The following is a 13086-nucleotide window of genomic DNA, read 5'->3' as shown; positions in this document are numbered from 1 at the left end:
ATCTTTAAACAAATACATTTATTTATCTATATACATGTTATTCTAGTTAGCATGATCGGAAAGTCGGAATTTTCGGTTCAATTATTTATTTACAAGGGATGTTTTAAAATTCGAAAAAAAGATTAGGAATTTCAACCTGAAAACACTTTTTTATAGACCTGAGCATCAAAGTTTACGCAAAACAGAAAAACAAAAGAAAAATAACTATAAACCCTCGATATTTGCTGGTTACAAAGTTTAATTAATTCGAACACATTACATACCGTTCCAGCCCGCCACCCCGCAGTTTCCATGTCACCCTCAATTCACAATCATGATTCTTGTTAGAACTGCCATAGTTTTATCTCATAAAAACCACTTTCTGCTTCCGGGTATTCATCAAGAATTTCTTTACAGTCGCTCACTAAGCAATAATGATATAAAAATAAACAAATCTTATTTCTAATGAATTAATCGGGTTATCAATAATAAATTAAGCAACGAACATTGAATAAGTGACAAATCCCTTGCGTTCATTCGGCTGCTAAGCAGCCGAGTCTTTTATGATTTTGACAAAGTCGCATGATTTACTGCGGAATGAAACGATTAATTTTGCGAGTATTAAATATTATTGCAATAAACACATTCATATGCATACGCTAAACATTTTGGTTCCTATTTTCTGTTTTTCAATTTATTGCAAAACATTGGTTATTTACATTTTTGTCCATTCGACTAATAATATTTGTTTGATCTCATAACATCTTTAACAATATTAGTTAATAAAGAAATAACTTTACCATAATTTGCCGATTAATTTTGGGGCCTAAGATATTTAAGATAATTGAACGGATGTAAAAATACTACTATCGCAGTTAGCTTCCTTTATGATAAATCATTTCACATTCATCACAATTTTCTTCAGGTAAAATTTGACTTTTTCCCTTTTCCCTTTTAACCCAAATTTTCCCCTTCGAAAAACCAAATTTTCCCGCTTCCCGAAAAAACCTAAATTTGGGTATTCCTTTTACATATTTATAAATTTTTTTGGGGACGTTTTTCTTTTTTAAATTTTGTTTTTTGTTTTTTAAAACCATTTTTTTGTAAATTTGGTGTGCCCCAACGAAATCATAACAAAAACCTTTTTATTAGAGCTTGAGTGTTTTTTTTTGGTTTTTTTAAAAATTTCTGTTTTTTTATTTTTTATCGAAAAATGTATCCCTTTTTTGCTTAACCACCCCAAAAAAAGGAAAAAAAAAAAATTTTAAATTAAAAAATAGGGAAAACAAGAAAAGCTTTTTTGGGATGCAAAGCATAAAAGGGGGCGCCCAAAGCAAAAATTTCAAAAAATTTGAGATAAAACTAGAAAGAAACTATGATGACAAGATATTTTTTTATAAACTTTTAAAAGGTTTAAATTTTGGGTTTTTCCCAAAGAAGGGAAGGGAAACGAAAGGGACATTGTTCTTTTATGAATTTTGGGTTTTGGCATGCAAAAAAATTAGAAAAATTCCCTTGTTATTTTTTTAAATGATGGGTGATTTTTTAAATAGGAAGGGGATATACATGTTTTAAAATAAATTTATAATCCAATGTGAAAACGCATGAAAAACCACCAAAACTTGCGGAATTTTTCTCTTATTATGTTATCGCTTTAGCGAAGCCCCCCTTTTTAAGGGTATTTTTGTTAAACACTTATTTAAAAAATAAAACTGGTTATATGGCCATGTTGATCATGTTGAGCATAATTGTTTATTATACAATAATTGGGTAATATTCTCATTTTAATATAAAAAAATACAGATTTTATGGATATTTTGTTTTCCTCTCCTTTTTTCGTGTTTTATGTGCTATTTTAATACTTGAGTTTTTCCACGTTTACTACTTCTTTTTTATTAAAATTGTAAAATAAATTTTAAGAAATTTAATAAAGTCATATTGACCGGGACGAATTATAAGTCAAAACTTAACTGGAAATCAGTTAAATTATGCTTAACCTTCAATATATAATATTGCTTATTCTTAAAAACCATTGTACATGTACATTTTTGTACTTTTCTTTATCATTTTGTTTTTAAATTATCAATCAATTGAATAAATTCATAAAATTCTAATTTTGTAACTTTTGGAATAATTCCTGGGCATCTTTTAACTAAACACGCAATAACAACATAAATAAAATGTTTTCAAAGTTTGATAGTGTCATATTTATACCATAAAAAATGTACCTTTTTCTCAATTATTGTACATATTTATTGTTTTTATCTCATATAGATAAAATGAAACATGCTATTGTTGTTGTTGTTGGTTTTTTTTCGAATTGTATGTTTATGTATAATAATAATCAATAAATTTGAGAGTTGATCTATGTTTATTAATTATTGTAATCAAACTAAGTGACAAACATTCATTTTGGAAAAAAGCTTTATTTATCTGTAAAATATCTGTTCTGTCTGTAACGATATCAATCATCTACTCCAAAACCGGGAGAGACCGGACAATAAATGTGTGGTACTATTCGCCGGTCACTAGTAAATCCCGGTCAAAATAGACCGGAGGAGACCGGGAATTACCGATAGCAGTACATCCCTTCTATAAAATAGATTTTCGGAATGTTTAGGCCATCAACTCATCATTCTATTTTAACATACCATAATAAAACCCACTGTGTACTACAAAATGATAAATACAAAAAAAAAGCTAAGAGACGGAAAAGGTTATTTCATGCATTGCGAAATTCTCCAGTTCGCTGTTCATTGTACATATTCGAGACATTTTTTTTAATCAAGCACCCTCATACCGATCGGAACGATCGGCTTTTATTATGACCGACTATAAGGCTCGAGAAGTTTGCTGTCGCCCCTTTCACAAAATCTGATTTCATTCCATAAGGGCGCCGCGCTTCGGCGCGGAGGCCAAAAAATAATGTTAAACGTTTCGATATTTATCTTCATATTTACAGTCAATTATACACTTTTATATATGAACAGTATAGAAAATGCCTCGAGAGCATTGAAACAAAAAAGCAAATACAATAGCACAAAATCGGTTATATTTCGTCTTTTTGGTATAGATAATGAAATTTATTGTACATTAATAAATGAAATATCAAGAAATATTCATTGAAAAATGCGTATTTTCATTTTCCGTATTTCTACTGTTAAAATTCTTTCTGTATATAAAACAACAACAAAAACAACAACAAAAACACAAACAAATCAAAGCACAGAAGGCGCTGAATTTGTTTGTGTCACAGAATGCCAGAAAGATGTAGGTTGTAAGACTATAAACCAATTTGTTTGTAAAGTGTCACCAAATTCTGTTTTCAGTGTTATAATTATAGTGGCTATAAGACTAATTGTAACACTGATATTCAATTCAATGTTTATTTGACTTAATCAATTAAAAAAACAACAAAAAAAAACAACAAAAAAAAAAACAAAAAAGACATGATTAGCCTGACCTGGGATTTGAACTCATCACTTCTCGCTTCTAAAGCGAGCGTGTAAACCCCTAGACCACGGAGAGTTATAAGATAACAGCCTGAAGAATACCATATTATTCTTAATTAGAGTTTGTAAGCCTTATGAATTTCGATGTATTTTGTTCACGGTAAACCTGTTGCTTAACACTGAAGTAAATAATCATGGAGCTGAATATAAGCATGTATATCTATAAGAATAACACAATATTAGAAATCTTCGACCAATCGGGAACTATTTTTTCGTTACGAAAATTAATGCGCCTGTCATTTGACAATCTTTACGCAGTGATCTCCCCTTAATTTTTCGGCGTTAATGTACATATGAAGGGAAGTAACCGCTTCAAAAAAGCGGACTTCTTTCGGCATTTGCAATTAACAGCATCAGGGTCTAAAATTTCGCTACGATTATTTGTTTGGTCTGACGACCCAAACAAATAAAAACACAGCACATTCTCGAGCAAATCGTTAAAAACACCAATTGATTCCGTTGCGGATTCGATTTTCTTCAAGTTTGGAGATCTTCTTTGCACAATCTGGGGACCAAAGCCCTAACCCAATCAATATGTCCGGAGAATACCGAGTGGAATGATCAATTTGGACTGGCGATTTGTTCTGACTGTACGAGGTATGATTAAAAAGTTCTCGGCCCGATATACTTCTAGCCACTACACTGATATTTACATACGATTAGTCGATACCGATATCTTATTGAAGATTACTGACCGAGTGACACGCGGTTTTACACAGATTAAGTAAACATAAAACACACTTTTGTCAGTAGAGGGATGTGTCATTTAAATCAGATGGAGAAAGTTGAAATCAGAGCCGTCATTAAGTACCTCTGTAAGAAAGGGATGTCCCCCAAGGAAATCCATGAAAACTTCATGGATACACTTGGGAAGGAGTCCCCTTCCTATAGCACTGAGAACAAAATGGGCTGCTGAATTTAAGAGGGGCAGGGAGAGTATTAAAGATGATGAGCGGCCTGTGCGGCCAAAAGAGGCCATCAACGGCTGTGCACGATCTGGTCATGCGAAACAGAAGGCGAGACAGACCTGCGAAGCATTGCTAGGGAAGTGGGTTAACGCTATGGTTCAGTTCATGCAAATCTGACTGATGTCTATGACTTGTCAAAGGTTTCTGCTAGATGGGTCCCTTAGAAAGTTGACCATGCTTGACATTTGAAGATATCTTTTGTCTCGCTACGAGGATGAACCTAATTTTATCTACCGGATCGTAACTCAGAATGATACATGGGTCCATCACTTTGATCCAGAATAAAAAACAGAGCATGCAGTGGAAGCACCCTGGCTCACCCCTCCGAAGAAATTGAAGAGGGTGCCATCAGCAGGGAAGATGGTGGCTTCAATTTTTTGGAATATTCAGAAAATAATCATGATTGACTTGCTTGTGGTATTTTTAGTTTCAACTTTTCGGCATTTTCTATATGGGTGGTTCCAATATTCCTACTTGAATAATGTTGAATTACCCTTAGGATATGTTGCCTGCTTTTTTAAATTTGTCTAATGACGTCTTATCTGTGATACGCAGGCTTCATAACCTCTGATCCCCTTTCAAAATTCCATTTTATTTAGTTCTGCCCATTGTTTTCTCGTTTAGGGCACACGCTTTTTATTACTTGGGGACCATACGCCGCTTTTCATGGAATGGCACGGAAGTGTCACATTGAAGGTTCCATGATAACCGCCGTATGAACACATCTGCGGATGTTTCTAAATTCAAATTTTACTATTTCACGTTTAAATGTTGAATTCTGCTTAAGCCGGTGCTAAGGGGCGTGGACGGTAATTTGCATTTTCCAGTACCGTCCATGAACTGGCTCAATCAAACCGAGCCTGCAACATTTTCAATTTTGCCGTGTTGGGCTTTCTTTAGGGATTCTGTATTTATCTATTTTTTGAGCAAGGTCGTACCATAAACGGTACATACTATGCAGACGAATTGAGACGTCTGCGTCAAGAAATCGCGCTTAAAAGGAGGGACAAACTGACCCAAGACGTTCTGCTCCTGCAGGACAATGCGCCAGCTCACACATCCCAAGTTGCGATGGCTGCTGCAACAGACTGCGGCTTTGAAATTCTTCCGAATCCCTCATATTCTCCGAACTTGGTCCCATCTGACCTCTACCTGTTTCCGAAACTGTAAACCAAGCTTCATGGTAGACGTTTTGGAAGCAATGAAGGTGTCATGGAGGCGGTCAATTAGTTCTTTGATGACCAAAATAGAGAGTTCTATTTTGAAGGGTTAATCAATTTGGGGCACAGGTAGGCAAAGTGCATGTAGAGGGCGATTATATTGAAAAGTTAGACCATTAGTTGCGTTATCTGACTACCGGAAGTACATCGGGCCAAGAACTTTTTGATCAATCCTCGTATGTAAAATGCAGTTATACAGTTGAAAACATTTGACTTATTCCGTTGCAGATTCGTTGTTTTACTAGTTTGGATGGTCATCTTTACCGATATAAGGCCCAAAGCTGTAACCTAGGCAATATGTCCGAGAGATTTCCGCATGTCTTGTTTTCGGACCGGCGATTTTCTTTTTTCTGTATAACCGTAGATCGGCTAAAATTACAAAAGACACATCGTGGATAGAGAAAAAAGAAAACGCTTCTGATACTGAGATTTACGTTATTTTGATCGATCACAGTGCAGGATATAATATTCAGGAATTAAAGGCTGTACAGTTAGCCATTGTAAAATGAACGCTACGTACTTAAAAAGTAATTATTTAGTAGATTGTATTAGTTTAGAGGATATTGTTCACAGCAATATAAGGCTCAAAGCTCTAATGCAAGGAAACTGATAGCAAGAGGCACGCGCAAAATGGTCGCTGGACCGGCGATTAGTTCTTTAATTAATAAAGTCTATGAAATTTCGTAAAAACAAATCCAAAATTTCCTTTAACCAACCGTTAATAGACCATTTGTCTGATTCAGTTGCAGATTCGATTTCCATAAGTTTTGAGCGTCTATCTTACATAATATAAGTCCCAAAGCCTTTACCCATGCAAAATATCCGGGCTTGGTCGTTTTTGAAACCGGCTATTTGTTCTTTCTACATAAAAAGAGTAACTATATATTTGTGCAAAATTGAACAACAACAAAAACAACAACAACAACCAAGAGTTAACTTGCATGGCATGGTCGTTTTTTTTTTGCTTTGTTTTTTTGACCGGCGATTTGTTCTTTTTTTATAAAAAGTGTATAATTTTTCGGTAATAATACCATAGTATCGAGCTATCAGTTAAACCACCATTTGTCTGATTCCGTTGCGGATTCAAAATTGTATTAGATTTGATTGGATTGGGTGGTTTTCTTTGCACACTACGATTAAACCCCAATTTGTATAATTCCGTTGCAGATTCGATTTTGTACTTGTTTGGAGGATCTTCCTTACACAATATGAGTACATCGCCCTAACCCAAATATTATACCCGGAAGATTTCTGCACTCATGGTCGTTTTTCGCAACGGCTGTTTGTTCTTTCTATATAAAATGTGTATATATTTTCGTAAAAACCCCTAGATATTCTCGAGCGAACTGTTAATACACCATTTGTCTGATTACGTTGCGATTTCGTTTTTGTATTTATTTTGAAGGTTTTCTTTGCACCCTATGAGGACCAAACCCCTATCCAAAACAATATATCCGTGGGAGTCTTTCTTCGTACAAGATATTTTTTTTTTATAATATCTCTATATTTTCTCTAAAAACACCATATTCTTGAGCCAGACGTTAAACCACCATTTGTCTGATTCCGTGGCAGATCCGATTTTGTACAAGTTTGGAGGGTCTTCAGTGCACCAAAGGAAGAACGAAGCCCTATCCAAAACGATATCGGGAAATTTTTGCGTGGCATGGTCGGTTTTCATGCTATCTTTCTGTATATAAAGTGTAGACAATAATTATTTTTGAAGGAAACATAATTTTTCGAGCCAATATTAAAAATAAAGCATTTGAATATAAACTTTATAAAGTATATAAATGTTAAAAAAATCATATTTTTGAATCAACCGTTAAAACACCATTTCAGATTTGATTTTGTACTAGTTTGGAGGGTCTTCCTTGCACAATATGAGGACAAAACCTCTATAACTAACAAAAGAATTCCGCATTGTTTGGTTGTTGTTGTTTTTGTACCGGCCAATTGTTCTTTCTTTATATAAACTGAAAATTTGTTTAACAAATAAAATAAAAAAAATAATCATCAATTTCTGATTAAAAAAAACAACAACAACATTTGACCGGTTCCTACCGATTCCATTTTGTACTAGTTTCGAAGGTCTTCCTTACACAATATGAAGACCAAATACTTAACACAAACAATTTTTCCGGGAGATTTCTGGGTGGCATGGTCGTTTTTATGTATATAAAGTGTATATTTTTTGTTAAAAAAAATCCATATTCTTGAGCCAACTGTTAAAACACCATTTGTCTGATTCCGTTGCGGATTCGATTTTGTACATGTTTGGAGAGTTTTCTGTGAATATGTGGACCAAAGACCTAACTCAAACAACCATGTCCGGGCGATTTCCGCGTTGCGTGTTTTTAATTTTCTTTTTCCTTTTTTTAAATACAATTGACAAACGAAGCTGTACAAAAACAACAGATAAACAGAAGAAAATCAATTCAATCAAACTTCACCTACCTACACGTTTGTGTGGTCCGATGGCATGCTTTATTGTTGGTGCAGTCTCAACATACCAAATCCTAAACTCCTGGCATCCAATACATTCATGAATGTCCGGTTTGAATAAGCTAACGAGACAGCTGTGTTGCGTGAAACAAATCTTGCTGCATTCCATCGGATGATGAACGGTAGCAGAGAAAAGAATCATGTTTGACTTGCAGCTAAGTGGTAAACCTGGACGTATAAAGTCGTATTTCTTCCAGTGAACTATAGTCGACGATATTATCTGAAGTACAAACAATAAAGTCGAGATTAATATCACAATCTTTGATTTAAATTTCATTTTATCCAATTATTTTGTGGACAAAATATAACTGTTATAACAGAAGAATCATAGTGTGTCTAGACACATATGTTCAGCGACATTTCAGCAACTGAACTAATGATGAGTAAATTATCTCTTTTTATGGTTTAATTAATTTCAAAGACAAAAAATGTAAATAATATATTAAATTATGTCTTTGAGGGTTTTATTTCAAAGACAAATATTGTATAATTTATAATACACTTAACGGGCTTTCGTTTTAAGTGTGTACATTGATTTAATACAGTGGAAGCTTTTTCATGCCTGGTTTCTGAGAGAAGATTTGTTCTCCATTCTAAATTCCCAGGGAGTTTCCATTTTAGCTAATGTACTAGTATATACATTGGTCCCAGCTAGTCAGAAAGTTATGTTTATACTCAAATTAATGACAAAAAATATTAAAATGGTCTTATGTACTCAAATCACGCTAAATGACATTTTTTAAAGTCACAGCATGATTTTTTGTATAAATTTTATATATTTTGCGTTTTAAGCGTAAATATATCTGTATATGTTGGACAAAATGAAGACTCCGACAGTATCACCAAGTAGTTTTAAGACAAGTTATGTAACTTGAACAAACTCTGTGAGCTACAATAACAGATATTGTGGATATAATGTATCATTAAAACAAGTCTAAGTCATTCATTTGACATGCCCTTTAACGTTTCTAGAGTTCACTGTGACATCTATTGTGAAATCTTAACGCTCTAACCTGACCCGCGTTGGTCAAGTTAGGAAACCGCCATTTTATTCTTAATAAGAAGGAAAGTTTTGTTCCTGTGACTGCTTGGTGCATTTATTTTGAGGACATTTACAGAATAATGAATAAATAAATCAAAACGAAGAAATAAATTTTTTGCCTGTGTCTCCCTTTAAGCGTTCTACAAACATGGCGAATATAGACGTTACAGAAAATGTTTGTGTTACAGACTTCAAAACACGTCGATAGAAAACAAAAGTTTTTGACTGCGAACTGTGTTTAGTTTGGATTGTCATATTGAATATCATATTCATAACGATTTAATACTATATTTATTACAACATATGCTCGTCAGAGGCTCGCATAATAAAATTGCATTCAACTCGTTCAATTAATTCGGTACGGAACCTACACTTACTCGGTATCTTCAATATATGGCACATGTTTGTCACTTTAATTTGATTATCTTAGTAAAAAATCCACATAATGTAATGTTGTATTTTAAAAAATCTTCCCGCTACCCATGTCATGTTTGAAATATTCAAGATTTTAATTACAACATAATGTAGTTGACGAAATATAAAAATATGCCAACGAATTTTAACTATTTGACGTATGTTTTCATTTGATAATTCTCGACAGAATAAATTATTTTTGCGCATGTGCAAGACTGTCTGCGTTGCTTGGTATGCACGCGCCAGATGGCGTATAATTTGTTAAGCTGCCCTAAGCGATTTCAAGCTTCCCTTGCTATTTCTAACAAACGTTTAAAAGCTTAAAGAGTTTAGTAGATTTGAGAGAAAAATAAATAAAATTAAAAATGTTAGCTTCAAATTTGTAGTATGGAACATAAACGTTATGTTAAAAAAATGAATAGCACATAAATATGAAAATACTTCTTTATAAAAACGACTCGTATGTTCATACGTATTGTATTCGACAAAAGAATAACGGTTATACAGTAAGTTGCAGGCTCTTGGCTCGTTTCTATTCCCCCGGGTAAGACCAAAACTTGCTGGGTGCTGGGGTGCTTTTTTAATTTGCTAAAAGAAAGTCAAAGCCTCTTCTCCTACGCTCTACATTTCTATTTAAACTGTAATACCAAGATTTTATACAAAAGTTTCATCTTTTAATCAGCCCACTCAACGTCGTTTAACGTTTACGAAATGTTTTTATGATAAGTATTATATATTTGTGTGAAGATTGCGACATTATTATTTAAAAAACGCGTTCACAAAAAAAAAACATATAAATCCTTGTTAGAAATATTAGAATATCATGTCTTTTTTGTCATTATCATTTTTTATTTATTTCCTTTCATAGCGTATGCAAGAATTTTTTATAACGCGCTCTTAGTTTTAATAAATGCATTTTAATGATAGAAATACGTTAAAAAGTTTGTAGACAAACTTAAATATTTTGAAAAATAAGATAAATGTGTATTAACACACAGATCTGTTTATATGCAACTTGAACAGACACTATTAAGGCCATATGTCGACTTTTAACCATAACTGTTAAGACCCCGGGTGCCCCTTCGAGCATAATTTCAGGCAAAAGGTGCAACCGACCCTCCGTCAAATAGCAGAATAGCTTCTAAGTTAACCACAGCGGCATCAAGCCTGGTTTTGACTTAAGCATAAAAACAGCGAGCTGGTATCAAAAATACAACCAATTTACTATTTTTGTTCGTGTGTGGCACGGCAGTTGAAAAGTGGAGCGCATCATGATATTTCATGCCGTATAATAAACCTCAAATATTACAGTTATAAACACTAAACAATTCATTGTCCCTGTATTTCCACGTGATGTTTCACAGACCGTACATCTTTCTCTTAGTCAACAGATAGTTCTTTAATCTCAAGAAAATTTCTAATTAACTTGTTTACATCAAATATAGCCGTGAGTGTTTTATAAACTATTTTACCTTCTTTCAGAGTTTGTGATTATAATGGCATAGTTATAAAGCCAAAGGATTGATTAGGCTTCAAGCTTAATAATCAAACTCAACCAATGACAAGACCATTATGAAAACCCTCAATTATTGACAATTTTATAAATAACAAAAAAAGCATAGGATTTTTCAATGGGTAGCGTTAGCTTCAAAATGGCCGTATGTCTGAATCTTATAAACGTTTTTTAATAATGATCCATAGTGTCATGGTGAAAAAGTATCAGCTTTGAATTGGAAGTAGAAATGCGCCCAATATTACACAGTTAATTTAAAATGCATATAAAAGATTCATTTTGAAATATGAACCTCCGAACCCTAGGCCAGACTAAGAAAGACATTACTCGTAGTTTTTCATTGGCAGAAACCTTTATCGCCCTGTAACTTTGTCATCAAATGAGATGCCATGGTCATGACTACAAATTCTACTTAATGGTTGTTTTATTTACTGTACAGGAAACCCCTAGCCCTTGCAATTTCTAAATAATTAACATAAAAAACAAGAAAATTATTGATTGTACAGATTAAAAAATAACATTTTTTCTAGATAAGGAATGTTATGGAGACTGATTTGTGCCATGTTGTACTTTGCATCTGGGGTCACCGGACGAAAACATGAACATACAACAAACGAAGCACTTTCTGTAAACAACCCTGATAATCTCGCTCACATCCGGGAGCTACCATTTCGATCATATTCACGTTGTGAACCTTAAAATGCCTTCAAAACTACAGCCTGGATTTTCTTCCAGATTTCCATTGCAAAAGGAGCGACACTTTCATGGTTAGTAAGAATACATCTACCCTTCGCATTCTCATTTTCAAGAACTGACCAATTTTTCTTTTGATACATAACCTCCGTATCCAACGGAGCTAGCGTCGGTTGCCATACCCAAACTAGATATAAAACATTTTTTCATCTGCTTACCCTATTCAAATACGTGCATTATCTAGCCAAAAATGCAGTTCATTTGAAGCTTTATTGCTTACCTTAACAAAAGCATTCCAACTTGCGCGTGCTATAATACACGTGTATAAATACCTGGTTCTCCGACAGACTATCTTTCCTACAACGCTTTGAAGAGAAATTATTTGCCCTACAACGGCAGCTAAACACTTAACAAGTAAAAAATCTAAATTATCTCTTGATAATGGAAAAGGCTACTTTTAATTACAATTCTAAACGAGCATTTCTATCTTCTGCAATAAACTTACAATTTATGTTATAACCAATTATATGATCTAACTAAGATACTAATCTAGATGGAGACCAACAAAACATGTTATCAGCAAGCAAAAACCCGAATTCGAGCAAAGAACTTAGCATAAAACTACTAGATATTTTGCCTTATCGTATTCAGAGTTACCACCTACTCCATCATCTAAAAACATGATTACTTTATGACCCAAATATCTCCAAGATAAAATGATAACCCGAAGTGTTTTTGTAAATATATGCCCGGCGGTGGATATTCCGAATGGCAATGAGTTATATACATAATAATTTTAGATCCCATTTACAATATATCAAAAACCTAAATATTTAGTATGTTCTGGAAAAATATGTGATGGTCAGCACTCTTAAAATCGAAAGAGTTAACAAATGTATTGAGGTCAAGCGTATTTTTTGCAGTGTTTATGTCCTTAAATTTTATCTTAAATTTATGTAAGCAAGGATTAATATGTCTGCAATCTAACACTTACGTAGTTTTACCTACTTTATTGTAAGCAACAGTTAATGGGTTTATTACATAGGGCCTCTCTGTCACCTCAGAAATCACACTATTTTCTAAAGGAGATTTTCCCTTGTCGATTTGTTGTTTTTCAGATACACTTTTTGCGACACATAACTAAACGGTAATTTGTAGCCATTTTTAACAACGTCCAAAATAAATATATTTCTAGACACATTTTCCCCTAACCAAAATTCAGCTTTAACCTTCCAACTGGGGA

The 13086-nt window shown here is 33.6% G+C and overlaps 1 protein-coding gene across 1 annotated transcript; it reads right to left on the bottom strand.

The window, feature by feature from the left end:
- Nucleotides 1–323: 323 nt before the first annotated feature.
- Nucleotides 324–8496, bottom strand: LOC132715339 (uncharacterized). The gene is made up of 2 exons (XM_060698328.1): nucleotides 8134–8496; nucleotides 324–403 (listed from the first exon to the last, which is right to left on the bottom strand). Exons 1-2 carry the CDS (start codon nucleotides 8456–8458, stop codon nucleotides 324–326), a joined length of 405 nt encoding a protein of 134 aa, XP_060554311.1. The 5' UTR covers nucleotides 8459–8496.
- Nucleotides 8497–13086: the final 4590 nt, after the last annotated feature.

This window comes from Ruditapes philippinarum, unplaced genomic scaffold (assembly GCF_026571515.1).
Source record: "Ruditapes philippinarum isolate M1 unplaced genomic scaffold, ASM2657151v2 ctg4544_1_1_1_1, whole genome shotgun sequence".
Classification (NCBI taxonomy): Eukaryota; Metazoa; Mollusca; class Bivalvia; order Venerida; family Veneridae; genus Ruditapes; species Ruditapes philippinarum.
The sequence above is the reverse complement of the archived record's forward strand: the minus strand, read 5'-3'. Positions and strand labels throughout refer to the sequence as shown.